Source organism: Pollicipes pollicipes, unplaced genomic scaffold (genome assembly GCF_011947565.3).
Source record: "Pollicipes pollicipes isolate AB1234 unplaced genomic scaffold, Ppol_2.1 Scaffold_2555;HRSCAF=2994_pilon_pilon_pilon, whole genome shotgun sequence".
NCBI classification, from domain to species: Eukaryota; Metazoa; Arthropoda; class Thecostraca; order Pollicipedomorpha; family Pollicipedidae; genus Pollicipes; species Pollicipes pollicipes.
The window spans coordinates 41,249,772-41,268,088 of record NW_023596136.1 but is presented as its reverse complement, the minus strand read 5'-3'; the positions used below and the strand labels follow the sequence as shown (position 1 = coordinate 41,268,088).

Here is an 18,317-nt window from a genome sequence, read left to right as displayed (position 1 = left end):
GAAACCGTTGAGCGCAGAGGTGGCTATATCAATGCCTTTTTATGCGAGGCAATGCAAATTGGAATAATACAATATGAGCCAACGGATTTACATGACCAGGTGAACTGAATGAAAGTCAGCACAGTAGACTGAAGATCATTAGGAAGCTCTAGGTCACCAATGAACTTCTGTTAAACGCAAGATTTAAAATGTTTTATGGCTCAAGCTTAAAAAAGCGTATGTAATTTCAACACGATATTAAATTCAGCGAAAACCATGAAGCGACGTTGAACAATCATAAATCACGCATCCCTGAACCACACACACTAAACATCTTCCAAAAAGCCTTCAAAATTCAAATTTTGCATACAGAAAACCCACCACGCTGCAACACGAGCCCATGTCACCCATGCTCGTACGTCACCTTAGTAAAGAAGTGCACGCTAGCAAACTCTAGCAGTGTGGCGATGACGAAGCCGAAGCTGACCAACAGAAACCAGTCCAGGGCGGTGGCGTAGGACACCTTGGGCAGTGAAGTGCGAGACTCGATGCTTATAGTGGACAAGGTCAGCACAGACGTGATGCCTGCAATCAGGCCAGCAACTATTAGACGTGGGCACGTAACAAAAGCATGTCATTACCAGCAAGCAGCAGCATTTACCGGGACAGGGCCTTCATCACCTAAAGTCGCAGTACACATTGTTCAAATTCGATTATTTTGACAGCCAGACAGAATCCCAACTCATGTTTGTTTGTTGCGAGCATGCAATGTCAGCAGCCACCAATGTTTTTTTTCTGGCCAGACATATTCGAGCTTTGTCTTTTTTGTGCCTTGAAGGCAACAGGTCGAACAGGAAACTATGAATGAAATGTGGCCGGAAATACAGAGCTCATCGCGCAACTTCATGTCCAGCGTAAGCCATAAGCGCATGACGCGAACGCTCTAGCATTTTCATTTTCCTGTACAAAGGGTCAGTACATTGTGATCAGCTGCTGACAGAGCCAAAAATTTCGACGATGCGTCAAAGCTGACCAGCTGCCCACAGCTGACTGAGGCGCGTCTCAGAATGCCGCGTGAGCGTGACAAGGCAGTCTGGGATGATACCCCACGGAACCGTGGTGCATCCAACGAAGAGAGACAGAGAGAGAGCACGGGCGCCGCCAACGCGGCCCACCAGCGACCCATGGTGAGTTGCTAGTGGATCGCAAGCGAGCCGAACGAACGCCGAGCCGTAGCAAACGCCCGGCTCGCGTGATCTCAGTGCCTTCAGCAAAAGGGCGCGTCGATTTCAATCATTCATCACGGTTGCGCCGCATCAGGCGGGGCAAAGTTGACTCATCTCTCGGTTCGCCTGGGCCGGTGTCACCCATCACCGCTCGATCTGAGAGGTTACGAGGCCGAAACCCTCACCGAGGCTGACGCGGTCGGCCGTAGCCTCTCGGTTGATCCAGAACGACACCCAGGAGAGCACCACGATCAGGGTGCACGGCAGGTACACGTTGATCATGAAGTAGCCCGTGTGCCGCTGCAGGTTGAAGTTCACTTGTAAAATTGAGTACTCCTCGGCGTTCTTCTTCCCTGAAATGGGTGGTGTTGAAACTGGAGTGATGAATGATTAGGCGTCGCGGAAAGGTCTGAGCACGCGTTCAAGCACCGTTGTTAAATCACTACGATTGAGCTTCATCTAAGACGGTGACGTGTGACACAAACATAACCTTGCCCTTCCGCGTCACACGTACGTTAAAGTCAAACTGAAAGATGTATTTTGGCTTACAAGGCCTTGCCGACACGTGAAATGGTCATTGCCGGTAATGTAATGGTCCAAGACGGAAGCATTATACATGTGTCATTATGCCCTATCGGTGCGTATATCGCGACACATCAAAGTGCCTAAAAAGTGTATATGCGCCACAACAAATCGCGTCAACTGATGATCACAAAACCTTAAAAAAATAGCTGACCACAGGAGCCATTTGACTGCAGCTAGCCGGTCAGAAGCAGGCGGATCCCACCCAGCTCATCCTGCGCAGCCTCGGCATCTCGGTCACACAGGGAGGCGAGACCGAAGCTGAAGTCACACACCGGCCGACCTCCTCTGCTGAGGCCGCGTACTGCAGCGCTAGCCGTTATTCACCGGTCCTGGCCCGCAGCACACCTCCGACCTTCCCCTGCTGGGACCGCACACTGCAGCCATCCCGACGGTCGGGTCGCCCTGACCCCGTCTGGCCGCCGCACACCTCCGACCTTCCCCTGCTGGGACCGCTCACTGCAGCCGTCCCCACGGTCGGGTCGCCATTATCCCGGCTGGCCGCAGCACACCCCGACCTTCCCCTGCTGGGGCCGCGCTGCGGCCGTCCCAACGGTCGGGTCGCCCTGACCCTGTCTGGCCGCAGCGTTATGTGTTGGCTAAATAATCGAAGCCATGTTGTGCTGTGATTCTGCCGATTTGTTCCAGTGTCGGGGAGCATGTCAAAATATATCGCGAAACCCAATTTGTTGGGTCAACCACTACCTGGCTTTGCCATGGATTGCTGACTGTGGTGCATATGCAGGCTCAGATGGTTCTGATTTCATGCTTGGGCTACCTTAACGTAGCGCTGCTGCCGACGGCCTTGGCAAAATGCGGAGATGACTGGCAATGCACAAAACGCCTCTATGAAGTCGATGACACCGCTAAACCCGAACGTGTTGAACTTTTTATAGCTCGATTTGTGCGCGGCCGCTACACCGAGCGCTACAGGTGCCAGCAGAAAAATCGCTGCTATCAGCCAGGAGACGAGCGCAATCACCGAGCGAACTGCCAGTGCGCGGCCCGCATCACAGCCCCCCCCCCCCCCTCACCCCGCGACCCTGCTCGCGGCTATCGTCGCGCCCAGCCCCGGCCAGCGGGGCCGCCGGCTGGCGACGATCTTGGCGCACTCACCGCTCTTGCGATGGACCGTGGCGTTCCGGAACGGGAACGAGATTAGGTCGAACTGCGAGAGGTAGATTGCCGCGGGCCAGGCCGACGTTGATCTCTTGGTCCCACTCGTACACAAGGTCGCCGGTCCGTGTACGCATCTGTGACGGGGAGGGGCGCTGAAAGTGCGCTCGGTGGAAGGGGAGTGGGCGGGGGGGGGGGGGGGGGGGAGGGGAGCGGCGGAGGACGCCGTGCGGAGGGTACCATGATGGCAATGGACGGTCCTTAAATATCGTACTGGTGGGCTTAAATGTCGCAGTGGTGGGAGATGGAGAAGCCGGCCACCGCCGCTGTTTAAACATGGGCCAGAAAAACGTCGCACCGGTTGTCATAAGGAAACGTGGTTCGGTGGCATGCACTGATTGGGGACAGCTGGTGCCTTACCAATGCTGAACAAGCGACGTGTTGCTAGCACGTGTCAATGTCGTGAAAATTTATGTTTTGAAGTCGTGAAGCCAGCTAATGACGATCATTGAAACAGTGCAAAACAGCAGACGGACATTTGCTGCCTGCGCATCTCGTGCACTCACAGCTACCAATGATGAGAGGGCATGTCTGCTTGTCCATCGGGAAGTGCTGAAGAAGCATAGGGCACTTGGCCTTGATCGTCAGCCTGCAAAGACGGAGGGTTTCAACGATGAACGTCCCAATCGCGAGTACGTCTCTTCTAACTAAACAAATAATCAAGACTGCCTCGCAAGTTATTAAAACCGTTATAAAACCGTTGAATAGCGTTTCAAAACCGTTAATAACTGTGATCAACAATCACTGCTCCAGTGTAAGTTCCAGAACATCCAAAAGACCATCGATGAAAGATTGGTGATAGCCGGCAACCAGGTTTATCCTGGGTGATGGGTGGTCACATTATCACGTGTTTCCCATATTTTTAAGGCAGTTAGGTGGAAACAATATAAAACATATATACATAATCTACGTCATCAATAATATACGCCATGGAATATGGCGAAAAGCGAAGTTTGGATTCATCTTAGACTAGTCGCGTGGATCATTCTGATTCCGTGCCCTTGAGAACATTCTGCACACACCTTTGCTCGCGACTTGCCGTTCGAATTCCGCACCTAACTCACTTAAAGCCATCGCTGACAACGACCCCACAACGTCAGCTTCAAAAGACCAGCATTAAAAAACCCAGCGCCGGCCGAGCGTCAAAATTAGCGGAGCCATTCAGCCACTTCTGTCCCGATGGCCCTTCGGCGAGCGAGGCAGTCGAAAGTGCCGGCGCTGCGCTTTCGACCTGCCGCCGGCCGCAGCGGCGCGCGTCCGATCGGCGTCAGCCACTCACCGCATCGAGTAGAGGATGCTGCCGTTGCTGCTGAGCCGGATCAGCTTGTTGGGCCGCGTGATCATGTGCACGTAGCTGCCGCGGCCGTTCAGGAAGTAAGTGTCCGGCTTCCAGATGCCCTCCAGCATTTTGATGTTCAGACTCAGCTGGTCGATGGAGCTGTTGAAGCTGAGACGTTCGTCGCGCCACATTTGGCGGAAGTAGCAGTCCATCGAGTACTCCTATGGGCGCAGGGAGGCAAAACTGAAGAGGGGGGGGGGGGGGAGAGGGTGGAGCAGGGCCAATGTGGACGGTGCAAGGCAAAGCGGAAGGAAGAAACGAGAGACGCTTTTACTGATGAGGGGGCTGACATCCGATCGACCAAAGCTCTGGTGACGTAGTGGGAGGTGAACACGACCAAGGAAAACGTCCCGCGGCGATAAATCCAATAGTGGTACCTCTGATAACAGCCCCCAAAAGGTGTGTGTTTATACGATCCAGTCTCACCGCACCGCCGAGGAAATGCTTCGCACCGGACCCGTTCGGAAACTCTGGACACATTTCAGTACATCAACAGATGAAGACGTACAGACGCAGAGAGATCACGGGAGGGGCGCTTCGGACCTCTCCACGTCCTACCACACACACACGCTATGAACAAAAGTCTTGTGTCTTCCGTTCCCGTTCGATCGGCGGCATGGTGGAGGTGCCGAGAGCGGCGATCACGCGGAAGCACTCGGGCTAACAGGCCGTGGCCTGAGGGAGAGACGGACGGCACTGACAGGTCCCGTCTGATAAGAGGGGGGGGGGGGGGCGGGGTACGTCCACCCGATAGGAGCGGGCCTGTCTGGTGCTGGGGATTGCTCCGGCCCAGGCCGGAGGTCATTCTTTTAACTAACGAAGCAGCTGCCATCTCGTCAAGGAGAGATCCATTTCCCGGCATCCGCTAGCCTTCCGTGCTTTGATGACCAGCCTGCTCCCTTTGGCTACCAACGATGCACGGGGAACTCCCAATGGACACTTTTGTCTAGGACACGCACCGTCCGGATCACGCCTGGAAAGCGCATGAGCAGGTGAACATCTTTCAGACAATTTTGTTTGCCGGTTGTGATATCGAACCAATCGTAGTGATGATATTTCTGAGCATTTCTAGCCTCCCGCCCTCCAGTGCACTTCGTACACATTTCAATGTCCCGTTCTTCCCTGTTGGAACCATTTGCAGCGTCGGGCATTGGCATTGGTATGTGCAGCGTGGATAATAGTCACAAGTTTCCCCGAGTACTAACTGGCGCATGTAATGGCCCAGCTCATTTCTACCTAGTACGGAAACATCACTTGGCGGAGGTATATCGAAGCCTAAAATTTTGCGACCATGAGACATGTCCATTAACCTCACCCTTCACTGACGGGTCTGGTTGCAAGTGCTATTTTCCAGCTCCATCCAAGCTAAGGCCAATGGTACCAAACCTCACCAGTCTGAGACGATTCGACTAACACCAGCGCTTGGAGGGTCACTGTCCATTGCAACAGCCACGAATCAGTCGGGCGTGTTTCGGGCCCTCGAAAGAGTGCCTGCGCCAGACACCTCTGCTACAACCAGGAACGTGATGGTCTCGTGTAATCCCCATGGCTAACAGTCTCAGCTATTTGGGTCGCACAATCCCAGAGCGATTAGCACACACAACCGGCGCAGACTTCGGATATCCCATCGGGTTCGGCAGCACGTTTGCTCGATGCAATCGGCCCTTCCTGGAATCCGACAGCCGCAGCTGCTGCTCTTGTTACGGCGCTGGGAGCTACTGCAGAGCCGTTCCGCCGTGATCAAATTATCAGCCGCCGGTGGCTTAGGGCCCAAATACACAGATTTGTTGCGCCGCAGGAAATAAATTGTTTCACAACAGGGGTTTTCACGGACTGGCGGTACAAAATTCTGTCTAATCAAATACAACATCTTTAAATTAAACCAATCACCAAGCCTGCTTTTTCGCAAGTTCCGAATTTTATTCGGTACAGTTACATAAGTCCAATGGAATCGAATTCAGATTGTTATAGACGGGCGTAGAGGATGTGTCATGTAGACTAGGCCGCAAATAATCCACGACGTTTTCGGTTTGAGACATTAGTGCGTGGTTGTCAATCACAGCTGTTAGCTAATTGACGGACGTGTATGGAATCCCAAATTCGCAAATATTGCGGGAGCAACAAAGGTCTGGGGCCAGGAAACGCTTCATAGGATTTAGTATCCTATTTAAATCTAGGCAATTTCGAACAGGCCGGCTGCCGATAATTAAGTGGCTGTAACGCCCAAGCGGCGTTTGCAGAGGTTCTTGTAGCGGACCACCAGGGGCGGTCCACGTCCAGAGATATGCGGAAAAGCAACGGCTGCGATGATTTGTACGCAGGTCAGCGCTGTACCAAACACATGTTTTCCCGCACCGGCTTTGCAGATTCGACATCTGGCACTGATTTGAAGCACCGCCAGAGGCGTATTTAAGTATCAATGTGTAATGCAGAGAGATAAATAACACCAGTTGTGATGCAACACTTCTGAAATATTTCTCTTACCGCCATTGTCAGGATTTTGCAACAATCACTAACTCCATGTTGGCTTATAGTCGCAACATCGAAATACAAAAAAAAAAAAATGCAGTGGAGTAGGGTTTTTGCTTATATGACTCAAAGTTCAGATTAGTTTCGCTTTTTTCTTTTCTGGGGGAGGTTCAGACTACAAACTTCCTTTTCAGAGCTCACAAACTATCATCGGTACCGTACGACGAGAGAGTTCAGGGAGAACGAATCGTCGTCCCATGGATTTCTAGCGAAATCCGTTACGTGAATATGGGATTAACAATATCAGACAGCACACATACAGGCATGTCTACCACGTCTTGAATTCAATTAAAGAACCCTTCAATTTGTTTCAGTCTGTTTGACCAGGTCAGCCGTATTGCCCGGAGTATTTTTGATCAGTCCCGTCTAACCCATAGACCGGACAGAATTGTCTTAAGTCCCGGAGCTTAGCAGCTCATGAAGAGCTCTGGCTTGTAGTGCATGGTTTAATGCACACGTCTCTAACTGCTCATTGTCCTGTAGTCAAATTGTGCTAACTCGTCCGTTGCTAGTGACGAAAACAATGCTGATGTTTGCTGGGCAATTTTTTCGAGAGATTATTGGCTAGTTCGCTCATAAAGGTGACTGATATGCATGGTACCTCGCTGACTTTTCCGTTCGTCCGACGTTCCGCTCTTTCCGCTAGCGGTTTTGGATTTGGAAGCCATCTACCAGCCGCCATCACACTGTTTCTCTGCATTCTCTCAAGGGCCCAACTCACCATGAAACGTCCAGGAACGTAAACCAAGCTGCAAATCACCACACCTAGCTCGGAATTGGGCCACACTGTTGAACTAGCCTGGACCCACGATAAGCAAAACGTTCTGCTCCAAGACGGACCTTTCTGAGCAGAGCAAGACAAATATTTCCTGGTGATTGAGGTCGAGTTTCGATGTGGCCTATATCACCAGGTGCCAAAGACCACGCTCATTTTAAATGGGATACGCGCGACTAAGCTGCGGTCACTACATATGCTACTTAAAACCTCCTCGCGCTCGCTAGGTATACAGGGTCCACAAATTCAGCACACATCTTGGAGCGCGTTTTCAATTGAAGGCAGTCCGTGCCGAATGCTTGCGAATCCCGGCGTACACCTGTCTGGAATACATGTTTATTTCTGCCGCGTGCAAACCTAAGTTTTGAATGCAGAGGACTCGGGCAAAGCATCTTAATTATCATGCAAGGTTAGACTCATACGGTCAATTATCACTGTAAAACGTTGGGTTATTAGCGTGCTGCATTTTATTGTGAGTTTTTATGGTAAAGATGACTGGCATTCGGGGCATCAGGAGGAAATAGTAGAACAAAGATATCAAGGAGTCGTTGCGATACATCGCGAAAATACCCGACTTTACAAGGATTGCTCACGGTCTCGAGTGATCATGGCTGCTTCAAACATCAAGTAGAGTCATCATATGATTGCATGTTGGGCCAACTGAACTAGTTTCTCGGGTATGCTAAACGATAGTTGTCTTCATGAAAAACCCGTTGTGCCGAAACTCTAGGACTTAAAAACCTCCGTTACTTTTTTAATGACATACCCGTCTTGAGACAGGCCGATGTGAGTATGGACTCACCATGTCCAGTTCGGAGATGGGACCCATGCTGCGGATCAGCATGTTCGTGCGGACACGGGTGGGACCTGAAACAAGCGAGACATGTTACTTGCGTGGTAATAGCTGGACAGACAATGCTAATTGACTTCAGTCTATTGGATATCTGTGATATCTAAACGAAACGGTGCTATATGTATACATACATGCATATATATATATATATATATATATATATATATATATGCACATGATGCCGGGTCTGAGAAAAGCGGTAGGAAATGCCATAAAATAAAATACCTCTATATCAAATGATTCAGCAGCAGCACCAAGAAAGCTTAGCACAGTGCTCCTATCAGACCTTCATTACATCACCGATGAATAAACCCACTAACTACAATTCTAACGTAGCATAAAAACTATGTTTCCTTACTTAGTTTCTTTAACAACGTGCCGCAATAAATCAGCCTATAGACGAGGATACCAAATCTGTATTTCGAAACTCGGATGAAATAGTAAATCTACGGTGACATACTGGCTTCGACGTCACCCTAAGCTCCAAAGCTATTGAATAAGCGCGTCTAAGGCCGCCCAGACACAATGATTTCGATATCAGCTAGCAGCTGCTGCGTTTCATGCGAGGCAAGGCCGGCATCGGACGAAGATTTATCGGGACGACAGCCATCCATTCTCCTTTCAACAACATATGTCTTCTCGGACGGGGGCCAGTGTTTTTGCTGTGGAGGAGCTGTGCCAAAAGAGACGGGCGTGCGGCGCTGCCTCCGACTTCAGGCCCGTTCCGAAGCGGCAGGCGCCGCATAACCGCCAGTGACGGGCGCGTATGTTTGGCTGCGAGGCGCGGATGCACGACACTGCATCGGTGAAAGGATCGGACGCATTTTCAACCTGTTATGTCTGCTGTATTTCACGGGCTTGGCGTGAATATAAATGTGAGCGGACTTTGTTGGTGCCTGGTCACGGTTAGTGTCTGGGCACTGTTGGTGCCTGGGTACTGTTGTTGTTCAATTACAGACGCGTTTAGATCCAGAGTATTCTGCGGTCTGCCTTTAAATTTTGAGTGGGTTATACAGTTCAATCACAACACGGTAGTTTTAGGTTACAACCATTCATTTCCCTTCGATACAACCATTTATTTCATTCATCAGACCGGACTCAGGTTTGGCCAACTCACTTGCTTGCTTACTCACTTTATCGGACTAATTATACTATTACAATATGTCAGGTCTAAATGCCAAAGACACTTCAGATGAGTATTTTTTCATATCTCTTAAGGGCAAATCGACATGAGGCTAAACCCGAGTTCACATCCCTACTCAACACTGGGGTGTTAATTCATGGAATCGACCTAAAATTTAAAAAAATGCTGCAATGGCATTCCAGCATTCCAGTCTGTATCATCCAAACTCATCTCAGGGTGATACGGACAGGTGCGGTTCATTTGTTTATCATTCTAGCATTCATTCATGACAACGTAGTAAATTTTTCGCGCATGATCAACATGCGGTCGTTGAAGGCCTTTTAAGGTATTGACGGTCCGTATCAAATGGCAGCAAAAACTAATAAAACAGCTGAAAGTGAAGTATGATGGTGTCGAGTATTTAGCCCCGCTAATCATCGATATATTGTACAAGTTCTGATAAAAAACGTGTGATCTCTGGCCACAGAAAGTGACTCAGATAATATACGACATTTCTGAACGTTTTCAGGCCAGTTAATGCTAAGTTTAGCGTACATTGTTTTATGGAAGTGCACAGTTGAAAGTGATATTTTGGGAACAAAAGAAATAATTATAGGTTTGAACGTACACGGATATAAATGTGAACTGCTTGTGACAACGTTGTCTTACCCCACTATTCGACAGTTTTTTTCTTGCCATTTTTTATTGGTAAAGGTTTATAACTTTGAAGGTTCATGAGCTTAAACTTTATCTGAAGGTTTATAAATTTGACCTCAGCTGACCTTACATTTCCTGTAAGTCGCCAGGGTACTTTTGTGTCTGAAATAGGTCTGTCCCACAGCTGCATCTAGTGAAATATACGTCGAAGCACATTGTGAAATGTTTTCTTATGTAAGCTTCTGGTATAGTAATATCGAACGGTGACCTGATCTGAGCTGATTTATTTGGTGGATCAGAAATTATCAAAATGAATTGTCCACCGTCTTGAAGCTTATTTCCGTGCCCTCAATATCCGTCTTGACGTGTTAGCGCAGGTTTTAACTGCATCAATCAGAGCGACCGTTTTAAGCTTTCGTGACGTTCGGTGACCTTATCTTTGACCTAAGATCAAATTTTTGGTGTTTATTCTTCGTGACTTTATGAGATTTTTGCAACGGCATCTTTTTTCTTATACGGCGTCTGGAAGTTGGGGATCCCGGGGGAAACTTCTCCCCCGCCCGGGTCGAGCGCGGTTGTCTCAGACCCCGGCCGGGCACGAGTAAATAACTAACACTTTTAGGGCGAAAAGGAAGGGCTAAACACAAGAAATCCAGCTTTGCCGTGTTGAAACGTACGGCTCATTTGCGTAAAACCCATCTGAGCAATGATTGTATCAATGCCCATTTCACAGGCCGGAGGGACCCGCCCAGTCAAGACCCCTTCCCTTCACCTGATAGCCGGATGGGGCAAAGAACGGATTAATGCCTGTCACCGTCCCATGCGTCCGCTTTTAACGCAACAGACTGACAGCTCAAGTGGTTTCAACTGAATTGCACGGTAACTCTTTACTCCTGAATACTTATTGTACTAACATTACGCACGTAATCACCTGAGAATGACCTTGCAATTACCAACAGCCAAACAGCTTATCACCATGGTTAGTGAAGTTGCCTAATGCCTGTGGCCAGTGATCCGTGGAGTCTTTACTTCATACTCATCGGACGGGGTCATCCGAGATACGATTTAATGCTTGCAGAAGCAGCAATTTGTGATCCGTGTAGTCCTTAGACGCCCTCCACACCATTGTGACTGCAAATAGCATGCGTACTTTCTTGCCTGCAAACCAGTAACGAAGTGAATTTCAGCATGTCGCCCTATATATGCGAGGCGCCCATTGCTTTTTCTGGCCACGTGCTTTTATGCTGAAATAATGAAAAATGACGCCTTCACGAGCACCGTAAAATTTGCCCGTGCTGGTTTGGAGTGAAACAACCACATGTGTAGCAAGAAGGTCGGGGCTGTCACCCAGCCTGACGGCATCGCCACGGCTGCCGCCACCCACACCTGCAGCCATCGGCACTGGTCAAGGCCTGGTTAAGGCCCCGGGGCACCGATGCCCCACCTGGAGCGCACGCGGTTCTCTGTAGAAAATATTGCTACCAGAAGACGTACTTTCTTACTTGAGCCAACAACACTTGATGGCAGAAGCACAGCTATCGAAAGCGTCATTTATTTTGACGCATACGAGCCGGAGTGCCTAGGTGCATCATCCAGCCCATATCAAGTCGGTTTATATATATATATATATATATATATATATATATATATATATATATATATATATATATATATATATATATATATATGTATGCATGCATTATGCATTTACATATATCTATGTATATATCACACACGAGACTCACTCGAAATATAACTGACATATTTTTTTTAAAGATGCCGGGTGCCACTGAGTATGTATGCTACCTTTCCATTAGCATGGAGCAAGCTTAATAATAAATGTGTCAAAGTCCTTTCGATAAAACCGCGGTCTAAATTCACCGTTGTCATCATGATGATCTTGTCCTACGATACACAAGTCACCTGTCCTGTTGTAAGCCTGACTAACACGCTGCAGTTTAATACAAGCTATCCGAAGCTGCTTTCTGCCCAGCTCTCACTCGTCCAGAACTTGGAAAATGAAAGAGAACCTGCACGTCACGCTCACCGAGCAACGATGAGGAAACGGTCGCCCTGCGAGGGTTAGCCCGACCCCGTTAGACTTGTCCTCAATAAGTCCGAAAATGCCAGATGTGGGAGGAGCCCACATGCCGCTGGATTAAAGACGTGTCTGTGCGTGACGATGGCGTCGGGCTCGCGGGCGGGACCTGCCGTCCTGTGACTGACCCCGTTCTGCACAGCGGAGGTGTCCTCTGTTTCACCAGCCTGAGTGGTCTCGCTGGGCGCCTGCACCAGCCCACCTCAAGCACACCAATGACCCAGCCCGTGAGTCGTAGCCCGTCCCGACCATCAATATCTCGTTTAAGTGGACGATGACGCGAGATGAAATATACAGCTGAGTGCATGGCTCAGGACAATGGGAGCCTAAGAGATGTATGGGGAGCCGTAAGATGGTCTTTCAGGGCATCCTGACCGGAATGTATAACGAGCGCCAAGCTGACATAACTACAGCTGCCCGCGGCAATATCCACCCAATGGGCTATTGTTCTGCGTGAAGCATTCGACAATGACGACCTGTATTCCACCCTCCAAAACCGGCGGTATGACGTCACCCTTTGCGGCGGACGCATACCACCCTTGGCAACCGGCGGTATGACGTCACCCTTTACGGCGGACGCATACCACCCCTAATAACCGGCAGTATGACGTCACCCTTCAGGGCGAACGCATACCGCCCTTGACAGCCGGCAGTATGACGTCACCCTTCACGGCGGATGCATACCACCCTTGATAACGGGCGGTATGACGTCATCCTTCACGACGGACGCATACCACCCTTGGTGACCGGCGGTATGACGTCACCGTTCACGGCGACGCTGCGACACTTCCTTCGAATCATGACGGAGGCGCTGCCCAGCTTGCGGCCTTCACAAAGCCTCTATCGACGCCCATAATCTGTCCGGTGGCTGGCATATTGGTGACAAACGAGGCGTGAGGGGCCGCGGGTAGACATGACACGGGGCTAATGAGAGCGAGGAGGGGGGCCGGATTACCCGCCGTCCGTGGAGAGTCGGGGCTCCTCCTGAGGCGCCGCCGCGGCGGACAGCCAGGCTTCCTGAGAGCCGACGATGTGAATACCGAAGAAGGCCAGGAACGGAGTGGGGAGGCGGGAAGAGGAAGGGATGAGGGAAGAGTGAGTGAGAGAGGAAGAATGGGGAGAGTTAAAAGAAAAGAAGAGAGAAAGAGAGTAAGAGAGAAAGAAGAAAATGAACGGACGAGAATGGGGAGTAGGAGGACGAGGAGGAGGAGGACGAGGAGGAGGAGGAGGAAAAGGATGAGAAAGAGGAGGATGAGAACGAGGAGGGGGACATAAAATTAAAGGAAATAGCAGCACAAAGAACGCGGTCGTTGGTCTCTTTTGCTATCTACGAATAACTTCCATGTCGAATATCTCTGCTGATCAACTAATATTACTCCATGAATAGCGTGAAACTGTCGATTTTATTTATTTTCCACAGATGCAACACACCTTTTGCGCCATTGTGGGTACAGCACGCATTCACAGAGCACTTATCTTTAAAAATATTAATGTTTTGCTCAAGAAGCTTTTTACCATTGTCAGCATCAAGAGGCCTACAACAAAGCACTGACGAACGTTGTAAATCTGAAGCGTTCTCTCAGTTCCTTTGGTTCCTTTGGTCTAACGTGCTTCATTGTGCGCTGAAGAGCTTCTTGAGGGGACCGGGAGTTCTCGGCAAACACATATCTGACGTCGGTGTTCAGAGATTGATTGCAAGGAAATGAGAGAGTAGCGGCTTTGTGTCAGGTTATAATGGATCCTTCAAAGGCAATAAGTGATCCTGAGCTAGAGCACCGATGAATCATTGCATCAGCAGCGTTAGAAGGCAGAGCTGTGACACAGCACGCGCAGTTTGGTAGTTGCTGCCGTCCTGCCAAGCACGTATTTTTGATGTATCACATAAAGTTGTCCGATTCATCCAGCCACCTGACTTTTCGCAAATGCTGTACAGCATGACACATAACACCTTGCTGGCACACCCAGCTAAATGGGCTAGAGCGCCCAAACCTACACCAACCATCGCAATTTCAAAGAGTCGTTTGGTCCCCACCTGCACCAGCGCGCCACCATCAGAGGTTTCCACCCCGTGCACAGCTTGCATGCCGCCTTCTCCTGCCGCCGCCTGAACCGAGGCAGGCTGAGCCGAACGCCGCCAGGCGGAGCGCGTGCCGAGCCCGTGCAACAGCGCCTGACCGCCTTCGGGCCGAAGCCCGCCGCTGGAGCCGCGCCTGCCGCCTCTGGGCCGCCTCGCCTCGCCCGGCGGCGCATACGGCACCAGACCGGCGGACACGCCGCAAAAAGTCGGCCCGGGCCGGCGGCCGGTCGGCGGCCCGTTAGTTCGGCGTCGTTTGGGGCCGCTGGACTGGAGAGGTCCGGACAAATGATTTTCAATATCGCGCTTGCAGACGCGCCGCGCGCCGGAGGCCGGCGTTGACGCCGGAATGGACGGGAGCGGCGCAGAAAAACGGCGGACGGACCGCGGCGAGCAGCGGCACGGTGCGACGGACGACACCGCGGCATGCGACTGGGACTGGCGGCTGGGGTTGGGGCGAGCGCCAGCTGCCCAAGAAGTCCCAAGCCAGGCTGTTTGGTATGTTTAAAGGTAGCCGTTAGTCTGTTGCTCGACGCGATTAGCTTGCTGTGCACTTATACCAAACGCGCCAACATTTTGCCGCAGGTAGTCGAAATATGCCGCTGATATTGTTATCAAAGGGCTGGATGTGTCTATCGATATACACAATATGTGTTAAGCCTGAATCCAGGCAAACTCATTCATGGTCTTAAAACTGCGTCATCGTAAGATAAGCACGTGTTACATCTAATTCGCTCAGCAAAATTTATCCTTGAGTACTCGTAAAAAAGCTTTTCGCACCAGTATAGATCTCATTTTAAATTGCGAGCGCCTTCCTGTCGTGGAACAGGAACGTAGCCTGGCGAAGAGGAACACGGAGGTCATCCCTTCCATTAGCTAAAAGCGTTATACTAGATACTCGGCGACTTCTCAAGAATTTGACCCAACTTCGCGGGATTTCTGAAAGAAAAAAATCCTCTAAGCCGTCTAAAATTGCAGCTATTTTGAAAACAGGTCAGTGGCTTAAAATAGACGCATGACTGTCTGACGTGAATTACGGAGTTCCCACTAAGTGCTGATTCAAACGCCGCCAAAAAATTTGTGCTGAACATACCCATCCCACACTATCCAGCGCACGTGGGGCGCATACCTATGTGGGACCTTCGAAGATACCCTGTATAGTGAGCAACAGTCACTGGTCGTTGTATTGATTCATAAATGTTGACATCTTACACACGTATGACATAGCTGTGATGTTGACAACACACATATGATTACATGTCACAGGTGTGTCGAATTTTTGTGTTTTAATGATTTACTTTAGGACCTAAACAGTAAATTTTTTCCAGAAAGAGACCGGTTCCCGCAATGAGCGTTTCGTCTTCCACCAACGTTCACGCAAGTCGGAGACTGGTGCCATGCCAACTGGAAAGCGTACCACGCGCGCACAGGAATGCGAGCTCCAGGTCAGGAGGGCTCCACATCACGAGTAACAGCAGTACCAGGATTGTAGTTTCTGTTCAGTTTGAGTCCACAGCCTTCTCCTCTGAGAAGAAAATTGTTTAAATGCCGCTCATTAGCCGTTTCTGCGTATGTTGGGTGTACGGGGTGGTTTTAACCATTTACTCTGTTTAGCCTGGCTCTAACTCATGTTGCGAGACAACGTTCTTGAGCGGCACGCATGTCTCAGCTCTCCCCCGCGTCGTCGCGCATCATATTTATGGGCATGGTCTTCACGGCGATTGGCGGATCGATGGCCAAAATCCCCTCATTTTCCGCGCTGATCCGCTGATCGCCCCACTCCATACCAATGAGGGCCCATGACACTTTCCACTCATCGCGCGACTCAGGCAAGGCCGTGCCCGTGACGCCTCTTTGCCAGGTGCTCGTCCCACCTGCGCTCTCAAGCGAAGGCAACGCCCATGCACGCTCGTCGCCCAGTCGGCTGCACACAGATTGCTGATGGTGTGGTTTGCCAACTGCGCATCGTCTTTCGCTCCCAACGTTCGTGCTCAGGGACATCGTCGGAGACAACGGAACTCCTTTGCTGTGAGTGGAACCAGGCTGAGCCACGTCTTTTTCCCCAGTCAAACCGGGGAGCGAGCGTCGATTACGCCGGCCTGCGAGACGGGACGCACTGAATGCGACTCATTGGATCCCCGAATGTTGAACGAAACAGATCGGAACAGACGCGGCAGTACTCGCTCCAACGAGCCGGGACCCACGCCGCCTGCATAATTCGGCAATCGGTTGACGGCAATGCCATTAGCGTTTTAAATTGAATCCAGTTCCTTTGAACAGATTGTCGTTTAGCACGAGATCAGCAGCGGACTAAGCAACGATTGCCCCCGTCGGCCCTTTGTGGTGCGAACTGCTTCCAAATAATGGAAAGTGTAGCACTGCGCATGGCTTAGAGATAGAGGTAGCTATCAGCAGGCCATTAATGATACGCGAGCTAAATGCGAACAAACTATAACTATACGCAAACTGTGCAAACTGGCTAACCCTCTATAGAAAACCAGAGCGCACAAATGGACGGCTGTCAAAAAAGGAGGCATACGAGTCGGAGGCGGCTGAGAGCTTTTTGGGTATGGAAGTGTGTATTGCAGTTTTTTGTGCAAAAAAAGAAAATCACGGCAAATGCATGTGTTTATTGTACCTAATGCCCTGAGACAAATATGATCTTGTTGAATAACACAATTCCATTCCATATCAGCACGAGAAAAAATTCAAGACATCATCGGACACGTCGTAGGTGTAGCTGCTTTAAAGCCAGGCCAATATCAACGCTAAATAAACGCCAATTTACTACATTCCATACGGACAAAACTATCGCATCTGCCTAACGAAAGACATCTCACAGATTTCGGCTATAACAAGCACCAACTACGCCTTGTCTGTCCGGCTGCCCGGGCAGAGCTCACCGACGCCGCTTGCCGGCCGCTGCATGTTGTCGTAGTTCTTCAGCAGGTTCTCCAGCACGGCCGAGATGTTCTGACTGAGCGCCAGGTTGGCGTGGCGCCGGTGCATGCCTCCAGTCGTTCCAGGGTGCCGGTCAGGTCCCACCTGGGATCCCAGGACACGATACCTGCGGCCGATGGACCCGGGCACCGGTCAGGAATGCAGCACGCCGCATAGCTCCGGCGCTGCTCCGGTGCCATTGTCTTAATGCGTGTCAGCATGAATATTTCATAGGTCGTGCTCGATCTGCTTTGCGAAATCCTGCATGCGTCCGTGCAGTGGGCAGTGTCAGGTCAGTCTCTGCAGTGGGCACTATAACGTAAGTGTATATTATTCCGAGCAAATATTCGGGGTTGCCATACAAAAAACGGCGTGGCGACAGAATAACTGAAAACGCCAGTGCAGACGACCATCAATCACCCCAGTAACATGCCCTGTTCTCCGTCAACTGGCAAAGGCGACCGCCTGGACAAGGGCTGTTCCGCGCTGCTGTGATGTACTGCGGCGCAGCATGCGCTCTTCAACCCAGCTGGGGACGGAGAGCGATCGACGTGGGGCTGAGATAGCTCGAAATCTGTCTGCAGTCATGCGGATAACCAGCGCACAGTGAGATTCAACCCAGAATGGACAGTGCAGGCAGCTACACGGTTAACCACGCGGGCCCGGTTTACTTTCGGTCGTTCCTCGCCTCTTCAGTTAGTTTTGTTCATTACCTTTTCAGTCAGGTTTGCCATAGACGCTGGGTTTACAACCCGCTGCAGCTACAATCCATGGGAAACCAGCCGGGTAGCATAGCTAGTGCCGCGTCTTTGACCATTGCGGGCTAACATATTGCGCCAGAGAAGGCAAAGTGACGCACAGGGAGGAAACTGTGAATTGAGTTGGGCTGCTTGAGCGGTGTGAGCCTGTTGATAGCAACAAGTGCTATTGCAGGTTATGATAGCTGTCGTATTCGGAACGCGCGGT

At 50.6% G+C, this 18,317-nt stretch overlaps 1 protein-coding gene across 1 annotated transcript; it reads right to left on the bottom strand.

Moving 5' to 3' along the window:
- Window positions 1-382: 382 nt before the first annotated feature.
- On the bottom strand, window positions 383-17,429 carry LOC119101321 (gamma-aminobutyric acid receptor alpha-like). The gene is given in 10 exon segments (XM_037224625.1): window positions 383-564; window positions 1,391-1,538; window positions 1,755-1,759; window positions 2,904-2,985; window positions 2,987-3,022; window positions 3,024-3,040; window positions 3,470-3,552; window positions 4,243-4,463; window positions 8,409-8,473; window positions 17,315-17,429. Coding segments are annotated over 10 exon segments (945 nt in total). The 5' UTR covers window positions 17,421-17,429.
- Window positions 17,430-18,317: the final 888 nt, after the last annotated feature.